General features: G+C 61.2%; 1 protein-coding gene and 1 pseudogene across 2 annotated transcripts in view; one reads left to right on the forward strand and one right to left on the reverse strand.

Moving 5' to 3' along the window:
* The window catches only part of TPCN2 (two pore segment channel 2), a gene marked incomplete at its 5' end in the record, with an annotated part of 32,622 nt that extends 21,311 nt beyond the window's left edge, over positions 1 to 11,311 (reverse strand). The window contains 5 exons of the mRNA XM_079708101.1: positions 3,731 to 3,847; positions 5,169 to 5,346; positions 5,708 to 5,784; positions 6,512 to 6,576; positions 11,200 to 11,311. Coding sequence (XP_079564227.1) covers positions 3,731 to 3,847; positions 5,169 to 5,346; positions 5,708 to 5,784; positions 6,512 to 6,576; positions 11,200 to 11,311 — 549 coding nt within the window. The remainder of the gene's footprint in view (positions 1 to 3,730; positions 3,848 to 5,168; positions 5,347 to 5,707; positions 5,785 to 6,511; positions 6,577 to 11,199) is intronic.
* A 72-nt stretch (positions 11,312 to 11,383) lies between these two features.
* Positions 11,384 to 18,976, forward strand: LOC307055473 (serine/threonine-protein kinase TAO2-like; annotated as a pseudogene). Its single transcript has 6 exons — positions 11,384 to 11,512; positions 14,362 to 14,433; positions 14,648 to 16,335; positions 16,430 to 16,621; positions 16,948 to 17,185; positions 17,871 to 18,976. The product of its transcript is annotated as a serine/threonine-protein kinase TAO2-like (transcript).
* Positions 18,977 to 19,600: the final 624 nt, after the last annotated feature.

The following is a 19,600-nucleotide window of genomic DNA, read 5'->3' on the forward strand; positions in this document are numbered from 1 at the left end:
ATTGGCAGCTGCCTCTCCCACCGCCCGGTGCCCTGGCCGCCTCCTCTGTGCCCGACCATGTGCTGGATGCCCTGAGCCCCCGCCTCCCCGCCCTCTGGCCTCACGCCTCAGGGAACATGTCCGTCCTTGGGATTTTAAGGGTCACAACACGTTCCATCTCCAACCCAAGCTCTCAACTCCAGACACATCCTAATGGGCATCTTGTCTCAGAAACGCGAGGCTGATGGAGTCGCCTCCCGGCCCAGACCTCTGGGGCTGCCTGGAGGCCCAGGGCACCCACCCCTCCCCGTCCCACTGGCTCACTGGCCTCCGCGCTCAGCACCGCCATCCCCCCCACCACCCCGCTCAGCAGGCTGCTCGCACCCAGCCCTTCCGTCCCGCCGTCAATGCCACCTCCGGCGCTGCATGGCCGACCTTCCTTCTCACCACTCGCCTCGATTTCTTTCCCCCCCGCACACATCTGGTGCTTCCTGGTACCGTCAGCCCCTCTCACAACAGAACGAGGCCCCACCAGCAGCAGCGCACAGTAGGCCCTCAGAATGTCTGCAGCGTGAGCGTCCCAAGGACTCACTCGGCCTCCCTGGGCTGCACTCGCCCTCAGAAGGGGCCCCGGCTGCCGACAGGACTGAGAAGGGAGAAGGAAACAGCGGTGAACGGGCGAGGCTCAGGGGTCTGCCCCACTCCCAGGCTGAGGGACCAGTGCCCCAGCTCACCCACGACCCGCTCTCTGCTCCTGGGCGAAAGCTCCAGTCTCGGGGCCCATATCGAGAGTCTTTCAGCCCGTCCCCCAGGCCGAGCAGGAGCTAGAGGTCCAGCCGCACCCACTCCCCGGCTGCTGAGCCCTCGCCTGTAGTCAGACACAGACCAGAGCACGGCTTCATCCAGACGCAATCACCCCACCCAACCCAAGCCACCGAGGGCCTTCCCAATGGCTGGGGCCACATCACTGCCACGGATGCAGGGAACACATGTGAAGGGTGGGAAAATGTTCCCACGTGACCTGCCTGCAAGGAGAGCCAGCCCAGTGCCAGCTAAGCCCCTGACGAGGCTTAAATCACACCGAGAATCACAGCCTAGGCCTCTGAGCCTTTAGAAAGAAGCTACCAACTAATCTGCAGAGAACTAGTCTCTTATGAGAGACAGCCACAGCAGTCATGACTACGGCCTATCACCTGACCAGTAGACCATGTGTGACCTGACCCTCCAGCCACAAGGCTGGGGAAGCAGGAGTCCATCAGGTGCAAAAGGACAGGAAAGACCAGACTGGAGCAGGTCAGAGGCCCCAGTCCTCCCGCAGGCCCCGAGGCCGGGGGAGCTCTTGAAGACCAGCCAGCTGGCCACGGAGCAGCACCTTGGGCTTGGTGTGCAGACAGTTCTGGGTGATGGGCCAGTCCCAGCCAGAAGTGGACGGCATGTGGCATTACAACCTCCACGGGAAAGTACCCTAGCGACGGTCCCACAGGGGGAGCTTTACAAAGGGCAGGGTCCACCCTGTACGGACCAGAAAGGTAATGACTCCCAGGGGGTCAGGGCCATGGAAAGAACAGTCTGGGTGTCTGGGGACGAGACCGTCCGAGAGGACACGTGTGGGTGGGCAGAGAGTGCCCCCACCACGAGGCAGGAGGAGGAGGCTCTCTGGACAGATGACACGTCTGTGGACGTCCTCAGCCTCTCCCCTGGCCACCCCGCACCGATCTCCACAGGCCACAGACAAAGTGGCCACAGAGCAGGGACAGGGGTGACTCCCGGGGCCAACCACATGGACCCCCCCCAGCCAGGCCACTACTGGGGGCCCACCCTGCCAGAAGCAGAGCCCAGAGCCGGCCCCCAGGCGGCCCCCACGGGGACCCACCAGCCCCTCCTCAAGCAAGGTCCTCAGCTGTCCTCAGCGGACAAGCAGGCGGGGGTTATGGGCTCTGCCTGCCCTGCCCTCCATGCCTCTCCCAGGACCACCATCTGAGCCTCAGGACCAATGCTGCATCCAACCCGGGCACGGCCCACAGCTCCTACTGGCCTTACCACGGCCCTACCCCGAAGCAGCTGGCCTGTGGGAGGGCCTGGTGACCCTGAGGCGGGGCGGCGGGGTGAGGGAGACAGCCCTTTGTGGGGTGGGAAAACCAGCAGAGGCTCTGAGCACTAGGACAAAATGGGAGCAGCAACACCTCCACTCCCCACGCCACAATCCCGGGGCCTGCTGGTCTGGAAGCATCCGCTCCTGAGATGCTTCTACCAGGGACGCACGCTGGGCCCACTGGGCTGGACCACAACTGTTCATGAAAAAAGGGTTGGGGGCCAGTGTGGGCAAAAAAGCTCCAATTACCAAGGACAGATTGGGATGTTGCTGCCCAGAGGGGCAGGGAGGTCTGCGTCCAACATGAAAAATTATCACAAGACTCCAGTACTAAAAAGCCAGGACCACCAAGGACCCAGGCCCCTCGGGAAGGAAAGTCTGGGTCCCCGTACGAGGGGGCCCAAGGCATGTGGGGCTGGGGCAGGGGGCAGCTGGGCTCCTGGGCCACTAACCAAACAAGGCCTGCGGGTCTTCATGGCCAGTTACACAGACACAGGTTTGTACACAGCAATGGCCCTCCTTCCCCTCCCCCTCTTCCTGACCTCACGCAAGGCCCCTTGGTGGTGCTGAGGGTCACAATCCAGCCTTAAAGTGACAAATGCTCAGGTGACATGAGATGGTCACTCAGAAGTAGAGCCGGCGGTGGTTAGGCTGGTGTCTGTCCCCTTTCTGGGGGCGGGTGAGGGCCTCCTCCTTGGTACGAAGAAGGCAGCGCCTTCTCAGGGAGAAGCACGTGCTGTCGCGCTCCTACACGGCCACGGCGGAGGCATGGGGGCTGCAGGGGGCACTGCGCCCTCCACCCGCCCTGCGGCCCTGCTGGGAGCTGGGCCAGGACCCGCCACTGACACCTCTCCTTCATCGGCCGCCCCTGCCTAGCGGGAAGGAGGCAGGAGGCACGGGCTGGGGCCCTGCTGGCTCCCGTCATCTTGCTGCTCCCGCCGGCAGCACCCAGGGTGTCCAGCGTCTCCCTCCTCCAGCATCCCCAGAACCAGCATCATGGTCGCGCCTCCTGGAGGAGCCAGCACCCCGTCCCCAGAGGGCAGGGTCCCAGCTCTCGGAGCCCCTCCCCTGAGCTTCCAGGCTCTATAACCCCAATCTCCTTCCCTTCCTCCCCTAGCCCCAGGTTAGGGGGGCAGCGGGGTTGCTGCCTGCAGTCCTGTGTTCACCGGACCCCCTTCTCGATTTCTTGCTTACTCAACCCCTGTCTGAGGCCCTATGTTAAATTCTCTCGACTAAAGCACCTGATGGGCTTCTGTGTCCCCGACCAGCCCTGATGGCTCAGGACGTCTCCAAACCAACTGTTCCCAGCTCTGCTCTATCAATTCACAAGGCGATGCTTCTGGGTGTTCGGGGGGAACAAAGATGCTGTCGTCAGCAAGGCTGGGGGCTGCCAGCTCGGCTGAGGCAGGGCAGGAACCCCAGAACTCGCCCCCAGGGCCCCGTGCCTCCCCTAGGCCTCAGTGTCTTCATCTGCAAGATGGGGACAAGGCTCCCTGGCCCGTGGGTGACTGACAGGCTCTGGAGGGCGGGCAGAGCCGGGCAGGTGGGCCAGACGGATGCAGGCCCTCGGGACTCCCGCCCACCGTTCACCTGGGCAGCTGCGTCCCCCCAGCCCCCAGAGCGCCCCGCCTTCCCCCTCAGAGTCGCCTCACCACCTACCTCCTGACACATGAGGCTCAGCGACACGATCCAGTCCACGAAAGACACGAGCAGCACCACGAGGTAGGCCAGCAGCCAGGGGTTCTTCCGAAACTGGGCCCACCCAACCAGGTAGCTCTGCAAGAGGGACGCGGCTGAGCCGGGGGGTGGCCACACAGACCGCAGCCGGGCAGCCGGTCTGAGGCCCGCGATGCACGCAGGCGAGGCTAGGCAGCCTCAGCGAGCAGCACAGTCCCCACGTGACTCAGAGCAGGAAGCTGAGCAACGGTCAGAAGGCCCACGGTCCTCGCCCAGCCTGCTCGTGACCCCGGGCAACCCGTGACCCCGGGCAGCTCGTGACCCCGGGCAGCCCGTGACCCCGGGCTCCGCACTGACCGGCTCCAGCCCGTGTCCTCACGGGTAACGGGGTCCCTGCCTGTCCTGCCTACCCAACCACCACTGTAGCTTGTGCCTAGGAATCGTTCCGGAAAAGACTAGGAATCTGACCAGATGCGCGGGGGACGTGCCTTGGGAAGGCGGGAGTTTGTCACCTGTTCAGCGCACCTAACTGCCCTTTCCCATCACTGACCCCCGCCAGAGGTCACAGCTTGCAGATAAAAACATGTGCTCTCTCTCACCTTTCGAGACTTCCCAAATGGACCAACCATTCCAAACAGGCTAAAGAGAACTTCTAACCAGTTTCAGTTCCAGTTTAAAAACCCCCAGACCTCCTAACCACATTATAGGCTAAAAAAGAAGAAATAAGAAACTGCCGGGGCCCTTAGTCACACACACATGCACCAACGCTCACCCACGTCCCTCGGGGTCAGGCCACAGAGGCCAAACCACCCTGCAAGGGGGTGCCCTGCAGGCACGGTGTGGACGTGCACATAGGCCCGGGGCTGGAGCAATGGAATCGCTGTTGTTTGTTAGAAGTGACAGAAGGCGTGGCCAGTGGTACACCCTGCGTCCCAATGGGAAGTTGCTACAGCTCTGAAGCCCTGACACAGCTCAGCTCACGCAAGCAAGGCAGGGCCCACCTCCAGCTTCTAGAAGGACCTGCATCACGGAAGCCAGAGCTGCACACGGCCGGGGGCGGGACAGCAGCCCCTCCCCTCCGGGCTTCTCCTCTGTCGGGGCAGGAACGTGGGCCATGGAGAAACGCCCGGTCCCCTCTTGTTCAGCGGGGGTCCCTCCCCACAGCGGCACTGCTGGACCCTCGGCCACTCTCTCCCGGGGTCCCGCAAGGCTGTGCGCCCCCGATGGCTCGGCCGTCCCCCATCGGTGGTCTGGGAGGGGGGAGAGCCATCCAAGAGGCAGCCTAGGCCTCTGCTCTATGGGTCGAAGCGCACAGTGGGACAGGCAGCTTGCTCCAGGAGCACGAAAAATAAACCCAGGAAGCAGCAGCCGGGCCAGGAGGGCGCGGGTCCCAACCTCAGCACCTGTGCAGCCCCCTCACCTTCACGGAGACGTCGGCCGCGAAGACCAGCAGGCAGAGTGCCTCGACGCCCTCGGTCAGGCCGCAGGGCGGCTCCCAGGGGGCCGGGCGGTAGCGCACATCAGAGGTGCTGGTGAGTGAGGAGGGAGTCTCAATAAAAGCCAAAGCCAGGATCAAGAAAATGGTGAAGCTCAGAAACCTGGAAAAGGGACCAAAACTGGTCAGAAGGCAAGAACCACCCACACTCTGGGGCCAAAAAGGCAGATGAGCAGGCGGGACGCCTGGAAGGCAGCAGGGCAGACTCCGCAGGTCCAAAGGCCGGAGCCCACACTTCCTGCTCCGTGGCCACTCGTGTGTGTGGTCAGATAATACGGATCGGCACAAAACTCAATTGCCGTGGCTGGCCGGAAGGTTCTAGAAAGGAACCGTCACCACAGAGGGGCCAGGCTCTGCTCCGATAAGGAGGGGAGACGGCGGGGAGGGGAGCCTGCCTGCCCCCCAAGACCAGCCCCCCGCCCGGGCCCGGCTGCGGGAGCCCCGCGGCGCACGTGCACTCTCACCACTGGCTCATGCTGGAGTAGTACCATCGGTACAGCCACAGAGACCTGGCGTCCACGCGGTGGTTGATGGAGCGATACTGCAAGTGAAGGTCACGCGGGGCACGTGAGGGTCCCCTCTGTGCCACACAGCACAGCCAGCCCCGTGCAGGGCACCCCTCTCACCCACGACAGGCCCGAGGCAGGGACACAGGCTGGGGATCGCAGGGTCCACCTCCACTCAGTACAGGGACGAGGGGCTCGTCGGGACCCAGCAGGGTCAGACCCTCCCAAGCTGCAAGGTTTCCCCAGGGCCGGCAGGTGGACAGACACTTGCTGGCTGGATGCACAGCTGTGCCCTGTCTGTGAGGCTCTCCCGTCCTCTGTGCAAGGCTGACCCCACCCCACCTCAGCTGTGTCACCATGCAGGACGCCCCCGGCCTCATCCCCCAAGTGGGGCACTGATGGCTTCTACAGTCTGTTTCCCTAATTAAGCCTGTGTGTCGTCTGCAGGCAGGGGAAGGTCTTGCCACCTTTGGGCATCTTTCACGGGACCGAGATCAGGGCAGCACACGACAGGCCCTCGGCAGGTGGTGAATCAGTGAAATGAGGGACGAGGGACCCAGAAGAGCACCCAGCACATGTCTGCTTAAGGGGGACTTGAGGGGACCACGCCCCAAAGCCCAGTCATCGCAGCTACAATGGCCACACGGTCCAGCAACCGCAGCCCTGGCCCCAGGATGGCAGGAGTGAAGGGGCCAGTGGGGCAGCCATCGTGCAGTCCCCACGAGCCCCAGGGACAAGCCGCCGGGAGCAGGCGCCGCCCACCTGGATGGCGTCTTCGATGAAGACCACAGCCTGGTCCAAGCACAGATCCCGCCTGGCCACGGCACCTGCGGGCGGAGGGGACATGTAGGGTGAGGAGGGGGCTCGGGAGGCGCTCACCCGCTACAGGGCCACTGGGAGCAAGGCAAGAACCCGGCTGCATTCTTTCCAAGGCTCTGGAACGAGACGCCTCTTGCCCAGCAGCGTGTGTGTGCACGCCCACAGGGCAGGACCCCCAAGGGCTGGGCCCCAGGTGGGGCACGGGCTCTGGGCCCAGAGGAAGAGCAGTTCCCACGGTCCCCACCCCCTGGGGTGGAGTGGCAGAGGGCACAAAGCAGCCAGTGAGCCGAAACCAGGCTCAGGGGGCTCAGACCCCGGCTCCCCACCTACTGGCTCAAAGGCTGAGGGCCGCGGGCTTAAGCTCACTGTGCCCATCTCCCCCTGTCAAATGGGGGTGTTTGGGCTTCCCTGGTGGCGCAGTGGTTGAGAGTCCGCCTGCCGATGCAGGGGACACGGGTTCGTGCCCCGGTCTGGGAAGATCCCACATGCCGCGGAGAGGCTGGGCCCATGAGCCATGGCCGCTGAGCCTGCGCGTCTGGAGCCTGTGCTCCGCAACGGAGAGGCCACAGCAGTGAAAGGCCCGCGTACCGCAAAAAAAAAAAAAAAAAAAATGGGGGTGTTAACAGCCACACAGCCTGGCCCCCAGTGCACGTGTGGGACCCCCAGGGCTGGCCCGGCACACAGAACGTGCCCACAGCCACCCTTCTGCACCGTTCTGCCACCAGCCTCCAGGTGACCTTTGTCAGGACGCTGCACCCCAGCTGACGCGACTGTAAGGTGGGGCAGCGCTACCGGCCTACCCCCTCATCAAACGAGATCACAGATTTGAGACTCACACAGGAAGATGATATCTAGAAGCCTGAGGCGCTGCGGGACCCTCCATCAAACACTGAGCGCTAAGAAGGACCTTCTGAGGCCATCGTGGCCCCCTGCTTGTGTCACGGGTCCACAGGGCCAGGCGACCGCAACCGAGTGACCCCGAGGGTGGGAGCCGAGGAAACCTTCACCAACCAGGGACTGGGGTCCTCGGGGCCATTGTGGCCCCCTGCTTGTGTCATGGGCCCACAGGGCCAGGCGACCGCAACCGAGTGACCCCGAGGGTGGGAGCCGAGGAAACCTTCACCAACCAGGGACTGGGGCCCTCAGGGCCAAGGAGGATGGGGTGGTGCAGGTTCCTGACTAGGAGGGGCCTTCAGGACAAGTCACATGGCTCAAACCTCTGGTCTGTCACCTTGGCCTAGGGTTCTGCCCACCGCGTGGTGGGCAGCTTTGCACAGAAGCCTGATGTAAAGGGCCAAGAAAGGCATGAGGAGCCGCAGCTCACAGGACAAAGGACCCACCCCCCCAGAGAGGCCCCGGAGAGGGCGCAGCCCAGGCCCCTGGGGGAGCACAGCCGGCACACAGCCCCCAGCAGCTCCCAGATCCGGGCTTGGAAACGAGGTGAACAGGCCTGTCAGCATTTCTGTTGAAGATTCTACTTTCACATCTGCCCTTGAGCCCAGCAGCTGCCCAAACCGCCCTTAACCGGTACCGAAAGATGCAGAGATGTCGAGGCCAGAGGCGGGGGAGGCTGGGCACCTGGGCAGAGCTCCAGGCCCCTGCCCACTCTGCCTGCCGACTCCAGGGACGCAGCTGCCGCTGTCCTCAGGGCCTGTGCCCAGCGGGGACGCGGGGGACCCTGGACAGAGACAGGAGGCTGGACTCTGTCCTGTCTCTGCCATCACCTTGCTGTGTCACCCAGAAACAGCACCCTCCTCCGTCTGGGCCACAGATTCCTCCCATGGACGACCTCCATGCTCACGTGAGGGGCCGAAAAGTTCTCCCACAGAGGCTCTGAGGGTGGCGACTGCCTGCTTCCCCTGGAAGCGTCCCGGGAATGCTGTGATGTGAAGGCACCCTGTTTTGTCCCCTGCTGTGCCCACAGGACAGCGTGGGGCTCGGCACACAGCAGCCCACAAGTCCCACTGACCGACTGAACGAACAGCCGAGGGGAGCCTGGGAGGGCAGGGTGGTCTGAGGGGCCGCAAGAGGCCCCATGTCACCAAATCCCCGGGTGAGAATGGGACTCAGCCTGGAGAGATCCAAGGAGACAAGCTTCCTGGATAAGCAGAGACAGGCAGCCAGGGCCCCCAGAGCTCGCTCCAGGACCAGGACTGGGTGCAGCGGAAGGGGCTCCCTCTGGCCACCCGGCCCTCAAGGCACGAAACCTCAGGAAAGCCATCCCACGCCGCCCTGCGGCCCCGACACCAGCCTCCCTTTCCCATCCTGCGGTGGCTGGAGGAATCCTGTCACAGACCCTCAGATGGCAATCACAGCTTTCCGTGGGTCCCCACTGCTCCAGGATGAAGTCCACACTCCACCCCCAGCCCGGCGGCTCGGGGGCACACCCCGCCCGCCTGCCCGCCTCCTCCCCTGCTGCTTCCTCCACCCTGTGCCCTCCGCGCCACTCACCCTGAACTTGGCTCCACCAAGGCCAAGCTCTCCAAAGCCTCCCAGCCTGTCAGCCCTACCAGGAGCACTGTCCCCCAGCTTGGCGTCTAGGGACTCATTGCCTCAGGTGGCGATCAGCTGTCAGTGCCCCCCCACCACTGTAGAATGTCGGAGCACAGAGAACCTAGGGGCTCGAACACCTCAGCCCTGCACTGGTCCCCCTGCCCCAAGCCTGCCCTCCCAACATTCCAGAATAAAGCCCCCTTCCCCTCTGACTCCAGCCCCTGCCCACTCCCCACTACCTGGGTGCGGTCCTGACTAGCGGCCTCTGTGACCCTGGACAAGCCCCTTACCCTTTCTGTGCCTCAGTTCCTGCAGGCCCTACACAACAGGACTGATGGGCAGGCTGAATGGGTTACTGTAGCTAAAGTGCTGTGCACAGTAAGCTCTTCATAAACATTTGCTACGATCATTATTCTCAAAGCCTCTTCTATGGCACAGTGACCCCTTGTCCTCTGACTTTTCCATAACCAGTAAGAGGGTAATTCCCTGACCAGGAACAGGAAGAGAAAACGAGTATCCCCACCCTGTGGTCATGGCCCACAAGGTGGGGCTGGGTCTGAACCTGACCACCGGGCCCACTGGGGTCCACGGGGCACCCAGCAGCAGCCCTCCCCCACCCTTGTCGGTAGGAGAGGCCAGCTAGCTGCGGACAGGCGGACCCTGAGCTCAGGGTCCCATCCAGGAGCCTCGCACGGGAGCTGGGCAGAAACTGAATGAGGGTCTGCAGAGCCTGGCTGGACAGCCTGACCAGGGAAATCCAGAACACAGAGTGTCCTGTCCATGTCCTCAGGAGCCCCCACCAAGGCCACGGCATTGGGACAAAAAGCCGTCCCCAGGCTCCCCCCTCACCAGCGACACTACCTGCCCCGGCTCCTGTCTCTAGGGTGGGTCTCATCTGCCCTCCATGCACTCTCCCGGGGCTGGACCTGCAGTGATCACAGTTCTCCACCCAGAATGGCCATCAGCACTGACGCGCACCAGCTCTGCCACCTGGCCGGGCACCTGGACTCTCTCTGATTCCTCACAACGCCCCGACCACCCCCCTTTTATTGAGACTCAGAAAGGTTAGGCAACCTGCCAAGGTCACACAGCCGGGAGGTGGCCTCCCGACGCAAAGGCTGCATCCCCTGAATGCCACCATGTCCAGGGCCACGGGAGGTCTGGCACGGACTGGACGGAGAACTTTCCCAGCACAGCCTCTCAGATGGGCAGGGGGGCATGTTTTCCATCTCCTGCCAGGGACCCGCCCCAATAATCCCAGGACAGGCACACACTGCGGACCCCTCCCCAACAGAGGAGGAAAGTGAGCCCAGAGACAGAAGGTGGCCTGGAAGGAGCACCCAGTGTGGGTGCCTGCAGCGGCTGAGACAGATCCCAGGTCTATGTTCTTGGACAGGTCCTGGACACTCTCTGGGCCTCAGTTTCCCCCTCTGCAAAACGAGGCTGAGGCCCTTCCATCCGTAACCCAGCACCCAGTGTCCTTGGGGTCTGCCAGGGACAGAAGACTTCACCCTCCCCGCCCTCCTTGGGATTCAGCAATCTCTCTGCGGGGAAACAGGAAGAGCAGGATGGAGCTGCAGAAAAGGAAGGACGGAAGCCGCCCCGGTCTGGGGAGGCCTGCCCCAAGCCGACGCTGAAGGAGGAGCCTCACAATTCACTTCCAGCTGGGTTCGAATCCCACCTCGGCCACTTCCTGGCTGTGTGACCTTGGGTAGGGGAACGCCCCTCTCTGTGCCTCACTTTACCCCTAAGAACTGGGGAAAACGGAAGTGCTTCCTCCTAGGAATCACCAAGGCGATGCACGGAAAGCACGAGGCCCCGGGCGCACCGAGGGGGCTGCAGGGGCCTGGCTGCCCCTGGGCTGAGCGAGGCGTCTCAGCCCGACCGGTCGGGGGCAGGGCGCGACCCCGCAGAATCTGGCTGAAGCCCGTGCCCTGGCCTGGGCCGGGGTCCGCACGGCGCAGCCGCCCCGCCCTCGGGAAGGCGGCTCCCTGGCGCGCCGCGCCGCCCGGGCCCGCTCGGACCTCGGCCGGGGGAGCGGGGCGCGCCCGCAGGGACAGCAGTGACGCGGCGCGGTCCGGCGGGACCCCCACGCGCCACCCCTGAGCGGCCCGGCCCCTCCCCAGGCCGCGGCTCACCAGGGCCGACTTGGACGCTGTGACAGGAGGGTACGCCCTCCGGGAAATCGCGGCCACTGCCGCCGCGGGTCCGGCTCAGAAGGGGCTCCGATTCCTCCCGGGGGTCCGCCATGGGGTCACAGCCGGCCACCCGGACCTCACACAAGCACAAGACGCGAGCTCCGAGCTCCACTGCGCAGGCGCAATGTCCCCGCCCCCGGGGTTCGGGAGGAGGCGGGGACAGCCCTGTGATGTACGGGACGCTCCTTCCTATCAGCCAATGAAGATGGAGATCTTGCTCTTGGAGGCGGGGATTAGCCGACCGCGCCTCCTGGTAGGTGGGGCTCAGCTTCCTTCCATCAGGGAAGGGCTCTAAGGACCCTCCTAGGGCTGGAAGGAAGGCCTTCTCAAAGGGTGGTCCCCGACCAGCTCCGTCAGCATCACGTGGGCACGGGTTAGAAATGCACATTCTTGGGCCGCCTCAGACCCGCTGAATCGGAAACTCGGGGCAGGGCCCAGGAATCTGTGTTTTGCATGTGACTTTTGGGTACATGGGAGTGACGCCAAAGGTCATCCCCCCAAATGGAATTTGAGTTTACCCTCTGATAATGAAATTCGGGAGGTTAAGTATAATTGAGGGTAAAGTTTATAATGACAAGTGATACATCTGAAAAAAATATTTACACTATATATAAAAAGTATTTCCAACATTAATATGTAAAGAGCTTTTTTTCTATTGCTGCAGTGACACATTACAACAAATTTAGCTTAAAACAACTCCCACTTATTATCTCTAAGCCCTGGAGGTCAGAAGTCCATTGGCTGGGCAGGGTTCTCATCTCAAGGCCTCAGGAGGCCAAAGTCAAGGTTTCAGCCCACCTGGGCTAGGCTCATCCAGGTGGGTGGCAGATTCACTGCCATGGGGCTAGGACTGAGGTACCCATTTCTTCTCTTTTTTATAAAGTTATTTATTTTATTTATTTATTTTTGGCTGTGTTGGGTCTTCGTTGCTGCGCACGGACTTTCTCTAGTTGCAGCGAGCGGGGGCTACTCTTCCTTGCAGTGCGCGGACTTCTCCTTGCAGTGGCTTCTCTTGTTGTGGAGCACGGGGTCTAGGCGCGCAAACTGTAGTTCAGTAGTTCTGGCACGTGGGCTCAGTAGTTGTGGTGCACAGGCTTAGTTGCTCCATGGCATGTGGGATCTTCCTGGACCAGGGCTCAAACCCGTGTCCCCGGAAGTGGCAGGCAGATTCTTAACCACTGTGGCACCAGGGAAGCCTTGAGGTACCCATTTCTTTCTGGGTGTTGGCTGGGGGTCATTCTCGGCTCCTAGAGGCTACTGCATTCCTTTATTTATGGCCCCCTCCATCATCGGAGCCAGGAAGAGAGCACTGAATCCTCCCATGCTTTGAATTAGATGCTTCAAGATGCAGCAAGGTGCTTCCAATCCTTTTGACCTCCCCCTCTGCAGCATCTCTTTGCTTTTAAGGGCTCATGTGATTACACTGGACACATGGGGTAATCCAGGATAATCTCCTTAGTTTAAAATCAGCTGATTAGTACCCTTAATTACATCTGGAAAATCTCTTTTGCCATCTAACTGACCATAACCACAAGCATGAGGGGGAGGGGGAGGTCAGGGGCCCATAATTCTGCCTCCCATAGAGCTCTTAAAAAGCAGTAAGAGATTATAAAGCAGAAACTAACACACCATTGTAAAGCAATTATACTCCAATAAAGATGTAAAAAAAGGAGAAAAAAATCAGTAAGAGGGACCTCCCTGGTGGCGCAATGGTTAAGAGTCCACCTGCCAATGCAGGGGGCGCAGGTTCGAGCCCTGGTCCAGGAACTAAGATGCTGAAGGGCAACTAAGCCCACCTGCCACAACTACGGAGCCCACGTGCTCTGGAGCCCGTGCACCACGACTAGAGAAGCCTGCATGCCGCAACGATGTTCCTGCGTGCCACAACGGAAAGACCTGAGGCAGCCAAATAAATAAATTAACTTTTTAAAAAAATCAGTAAGAGGGGCTTCCCTGGTGGCGCAGTGGTTGAGAATCTGCCTGCTAATGCAGGGGACACGGGTTCGAGCCCTGGTCTGGGAGGATCCCACATGCCGCGGAGCAGCTAGACCTATGAGCCACAACTACTGAGCCTGCGCGTCTGGAGCCTGTGCTCCTCAACAAGAGAGGCCGCGATAGTGAGAGGCCCGCACACCGCGATGAAGAGTGGCCCCCGCTCGCCACAACTAGAGAAAACCCTTGTACAGAAACGAAGACCCAACACAGCAAAAATAAATTAATTAATTAATAAACTCCTACCCCCAACTTCTTCTTTAAAAAAAAGAAAAAATCAGTAAGAAAAAGACTAAATTCCCCCTAGGTGAGAAAGGGGCAAAGGGTAAGAACCAGAAGTACACAAAAGAAGAAATATGAATAATGAATGCTCGAAGCAAAGCTCCACCTCATTAGAATGCAGGCATGCAGATTAAAATAACAATGAAATCCTTGAGCCCATCACTTGGCAAGTATTTAAAAGATGATAGCTCTGGAGGGCAGGAGTGTGGTTACCCCAGGAGGGTAGAGAGAAATCACAGGATGCGTTCATGGGTTTGGTTTGTTTTTTTCTTAAGCAATCTGCATGCATTTTAAAACCTAGAAAAGGCTCCCGCCCTGTCTCCATCTTGGAATTGGGAGGAAGAGGGAGAGAGACACTGGGACAAGACCGGGGCTGTGGTCAGGAGAGAGGCCGAGACTGAGAAGAGGAGAGGGGCAGAGGGCATCGGCACCGCCCTCAGCGACGATCTTTCAGCTGTCCTCGGGAGAGAGAACGGGAAAGGGAGGGGCTGGGGCGGGAGTCGGGGCTCTCACCCTCGGACTCCGGTGTGAGAGGGGCTGTGCCGTCGGAAGTCCACGGGGTAGGCCCCCTATCAGTGGCCAAAGACCTGGGGCTCAGTCCCCTCCATCCCGAATTTCCGGGCCTGACCCCACACTTCTCAAATATCTGGGTCTCAGCTCCTGAGATTCCAGATATCTGGGACTCCTCTCTAAACCTGGGGCTCTGTTCCTCAGGATTTCAAATATCTGGGGTTCAGGACCCTGCGTGCACCCTTATCTGGGGTTCATTGCCCACGAGTTCAAATATCAGATTCGGCCTCCCACCACGTTCAAACATCTGGGGTTCAGACCCCACAATCAGAAATCTGGGATTCAGCAACCGGCGCCCTCGAGGAGGAGGAGGACTGGACCGCGCACGAGGTCAGACCAGGTTGTCACTCCCTCCCCTCCAGGGGAAGCTTCCCCGCGGGCCCCTCAGGAAGGAGCGGGAGGATGGGGGAAGAGGCGGCAAGGGGAAAGCTCTCCTTAGCCCTCTCCCTGCTTGGCAGAGCCGTTGGCGGACCCCAGGAGGAGGTGGAGGCTCTGGGCACCAGAGTGACCCCAACAGGTCAAGCCCCACTCTCGGGACCCCCAGGGGCCACCATGCCGGGCCCGGAGCCTGAAGGACCCCGACGTGGCTGAGCTCTTCTTCAAGGACGACCTGGAAAAGCTCTTCTCTGACCTCCGGGAAATTGGCCATGGCAGCTTTGGAGCCGTGTACTTTGCCGGGAATGTCCGGAATAGTGGGGTGGTGGCCATCAAGAAGATTCTACAGTGGGAAGCAGTCAAATGAGAAACGGCAGGACGTCGTCAAGGAGGTGCGGTTCCTGCAGACGTTCCAGCATCCTGATGCCATTCAGTACCGGAACTGTTACAGGAGGAAGCACATGGCTTGGGTGGTGGTGGAGTATCGCCTGGGCTCAGCTTCTGACCTTCTAGAAGTGCACAAGAGGCCCCTTCAGGAGGTGGAGATTGCAGCTGTGAACCACGGGGCCCTTCGCGGCCTGGCTTACGTGCACTCCCACAACGTGATCCGTAGGGACGTGAGGCTGGAAACATCCTGCTGTCAGAGCCAGGCTTGGTGAAACTGGGGGCCTTCAGCTCTGCATCCGTCATGGTACCTGCCAACTCCTTCATGGGCGCCCTGTACTGGATGGCTCCAGAGGTGATCCTGGCCATGGATGAGGGGGCAGGATGATGGCAAGGTGGATGTCTCGGTCCTGAGGCACAACCTGCGCCGAGGTGGCGGAATGGAAACCACCGCTGTTTCACATGAACGTGATGGGTGCCTTATACCACATTGCAGAGAGCGAGTGCCCCGTGCTCCAGTCAGGACACTGGTCTGAGTACCTCCGGAATCTTGTCAACTCCTGCCTTCAGAAAATCCCTCCAGACAGACCAACATCAGAGGTTCTTCTGAAGCACCGCTTTGTGCTCCGGGAGCAGCCACCCGCAGTCATCATGGACTTAATCCAGAGGACCAAGGGTTCGGGACCTAGACAACGTGCAGTACCGCAAGATGAAGAAGATACTATTGCAAGAGGCGCCCAGTGGCCCTGGCGCTGAGGCCCCAGAGGAGGACGCCGAGCCCTCCATGCAGTGGGCCAAGACACGGGCCGGTCTAGAGAGCCCTCCAGCCAGAGCAGCTCAGTCAACAGCCTGGCAGACACCTCTGACAAGGAGGCACAAGGCCCTGAAGCCCAGGACACGGCCACGATGCAGGAGGGCGAGCACGCCGTCGTCTCCCACAGCTCCATCGTCCACCGGCTGCCGGGCTCTGACAGCCTCTGTGACGACCCCTACCCGCCAGCGATGAGCCCGGGCCCTCTCCAGCCACCTGCAGCCCCGGCTCCCACATCCACCACCGCTTCTGCCTGCCGACGGGCCTACTGCCGCAGCCGGGACCGCTCTGCCACCATCCGTGCTGGCTGCCTGCTCAGCCGTCAGACCCGGGAGCATGGGCAGGACTCAGCCCTGCGGCAGCAGCTGCAGGCAGAGGCGACGACAGCACCGGACACTGCTGCTGGCCTCGGGGCTGAGGTTGAGGGCTGAGCCTCGGGAGCAGGAGGTCGAGGCGCGGCGGGCTGGTTTTGGGGCTGAGGCCGAAAAGCTGTCAAGGCGGCACCAGGCTACGGGTGAGAAGGCGGCGCGAGCTGCCCAGGCTGAGGCGGGTAAGTGCCCGCAGCACATCCGTCCTCGGGCAGCAAAAGGAGGAGCCGGCCGCCCTGCCGGAGGCGCAGAAGCGAGCCTACAAGCTTCGGAAGGCAGGTCCAGCTGAAGGAGGTGGGCTGGGACTGCAGCGGTGGGTGGGGTTGACAGAGGGTGAGGCGGGCCCTGACCTCCTTGCTGTCCCGCTGCCCTCGCCGAGGAGCGCCAGAAGCCCAGCACTCCCAAGCCGGAGAAGCCTGGGTGGCTTTTGCGGCCAAAGGAGCAGCTACAGCAGCGCCAGGCGGAGGAGGAGGCTGGGCCGCTGCGGCGGCAGCACCAGGCCTTGGAGCTGCAGTGTCGCCAGTACAAGCGCGAGATGCTGCTGGCTCGTCACAGCCTGGACCGGGACCTGCTTCGAGAGGTAGGCCACCCCCTCCCCTGTTCCCCTCCCAGATCCCAGACACCTGCATCCTTTTCCCTTTGCCTCACTTGTGGTGGCCTTTCCCCTCTACCCTCATTCGTGTTACGGCTCGGCTTCTTTTCCACACCTCTTGCGCTTCTCATGCCCGCCAGACCCTGCTAGAGTTCCCAGGCCCGCCAGGAGCTTGGCTTCCTTTCACCTCTCATCTGCACCCCGCATCTCCCCACCCTCGGCTCCCTCTGCCAGGGAGTCCTGGGGCTCTCACTTCCTTGACACCAACAAGGCTTTCGGACCAGTTTCTGGGCCCTGCCTCTCTTTTGCCTCAGGACTTGAACAAGAAACAGACACAGAAGGACCTGGAGCGTGCATTGCTGCTACGGCAGCATGAGACCACACGGGAGCCGGAGCTACGGCAGCCCCAGGCCGTACAGCGCACACGGGCCGAGCTCACCCGCCTGCAGCAGCAGACGGAGCTGGGCAACCAGCTGGAGTACAGTAAGCGGCGTGAGCAAGACCGCGGCAAAGCACGCGGCCCAGGTTTGCCAGCAGCCCAAGAGCCTCAAAGTACGTGCAGGCCAGTGTCCCCCGGGCCTCCCACTCCCCCTCCTGGGACTCTGGGACCACCTAACACAGGCACCCTTAAAGAAGAGCAGCCCTGCTAATCTGGCCAGGAGGCAGACTAAAGAATCCTGGGAGGGCTTCCCTGGTGGCACAGTGTTGAGAATCTGCCTGCCAATGCAGGGGACGCGGGTTCAAGCCCTGGTCCGGGAAGATCCCACATGCCGCGGAACAACTAAGCCTGTGCGCCACAACTACTGAGCCTGCGCTCTGGAGCCCACGAGCCACAACTACTGAAGCCCGTGAACCTAGAGCCCATGCTCCTCAACAAGAGAAGCCACCGCAGTGAGAAGCCCGCGCACCGCAATGAAGAGTAGCCCCCGCTCACCGCGACTAGAGGAAGCCCGCACACAGCAACGAAGACCCAACACAGCCAAAAATAAAATAAAATAAGTAAATTTTTTAAAAAAGGAGAAGAATCCTGGGAGAGGAGGAGGAAGCAGTTCCAGAGAGGAGGATTCTGGGGAAGGAAGGGGCTGCCTTGGAGCCAGGAGAGCAGAGGATATTGGGGAAAGAATCAGGAACCCCTAGTCCCAGTCTACAAAAACAGAGGAGTTTGGTTGATGAGGAAGTTTGGGGGCTACCTGGGGAGGAGATAGAGGAGAGGAGAGTTCCATCCCCGGCACCCCAGGAGGGGAGCCCCATGGGCCAGGAGGCATCCGGGGAATGGAGGTTGTGGGGGAAGGAGGATGGTAGCCTCTTGGATGAGGAGTTGGAGCTTGGCTGGGTCCAGGGTCCAACAGTGACCCCAGTGCCTGAGGAGGAGGGGGCTCTGTTTAGGACCCCGAGGGATCCTGGAGATGGCTGTCCCTCACCAGACACGCCCCCTGAACCCCTCCCACACACCTGAGGCCCAGCCCTACTGGCCAGCTCCCTGGACTCCTGTCCCATGGCCTCTTGGCTGGACTCTCCTTGCAGCGGGGTCCTCCTCTGGCCTCCTGCCCCTGCTACTTCTGTTGCCGCTCCCACTGCTGGCGGCCAGGGCGGTGGTGGCCTGCAGGCAGCCCTGCTGGCACTCAAGGTGGGGGGCTCCTACCTACTTCTTTGTACAGCTCTGCACCTGGCCCCCTCCCCCGTCTATTCCTACTCCTGGCTCAGGGCAACGCACTGGGGGCCGTCCTCAGTCTGAGCTGGCGCTGAGGCCTCATGGGTGTCCCTCTGGGCCTTGGGGCTGCCTGGCTCCTAGCCTGGCCAGACCTGGCTCTACCTCAGGCAGCTATGGCAGCTGGGGGCAAATGGGTGCGGCAGCAGGGCCCCCAGATGCGCCGGGACATCTCTCGACTCTGGCTGCGCGCTCTGCTGCGTCTGTCGCCCATGACCTTCAGGGCTCTATAGGGCCGTGGGGGACCTGGGCCTATTCGCACTCTACCCCGAGACCAACGAGGATGGATGGCTTCCGCAGCCGTCTACCTGTCCCAGGGCCCCGGCGGGGTAATCCTCTCACTGCCCGACACCCACTAGCCCTGTTGGCAAGGTTTGGGGCCCCGTGCAAGGGCTGGAACTGGCGCCTGGCACAGGCCAGCCAGGGTTTAGCCACCCGCCTGCCCCCCTGGGCCATCCACACACTGGCCAGTTGGCCGTGAGCGGCCCAGCCGTATCCCCCGGCTGCTACCACGCAGCCAGCGCCGGCTAAGCCCCCCTGCTTCGCACCAGCCACCACCAGTGACCCTAGCTGCGCAGAGATCCCAAACCCGCCAGCCCCGGGGCCCCGCCCCCTGGAGGTGTGACCAACTCTAGCTCCTCCCCAGCGCATATCTAGAGCATTGGAAATGCACTTCATCTGCCACTACTCAGTGAAGTTTCTCCAGTCCCAGTCCCCTCCTCCCTCTCAGCGCTCCTTCCTCGGTACGCTTGCCCACCTCACCCCTAGCTGTTTGGGCCTCTAGACAGGCAGCGTCATCTGCCGTGGAGTCCGGAGATTATATCTGGGGTTCTCCTGATGCCCCCCCCCACCCTAAGTTATTTCTGTTCTGCCCCGTGTGCGCTCATCCTCGCCCGGGGGTGGCAGTGGGTGGGAAGAGTCATGTGTTTTTTTTTTCTCCCTTTGGTTTTGTTTTTCTGTCTCCCTTCCAACCTTTCCCCCACGAAAAAAAGAAAAAAGACAAACACACATAAAATACCTGAGCAGAACTGTAAAAAAAAATAAATTAATTAATTAAATAAATAAATAAAACCTAGGAAAAAGTAAGACATTTTTGTTCTGAAAAAGGAAATAATAGATGCACACAGCCCTTTGCAAAAATGGCCCATCCCCCAAGGACTTGTCTTTACTGCAATTAAAGAATCCCTTTGATGTTCGCACAAACTCATGAGGCCTGAGTGGAATGCAGCGCTGGGTAAGCATTTACATGGACTTTATGG

Source organism: Hyperoodon ampullatus, assembly GCF_949752795.1.
Source record: "Hyperoodon ampullatus genome assembly, chromosome: 7".
NCBI classification, from domain to species: Eukaryota; Metazoa; Chordata; class Mammalia; order Artiodactyla; family Ziphiidae; genus Hyperoodon; species Hyperoodon ampullatus.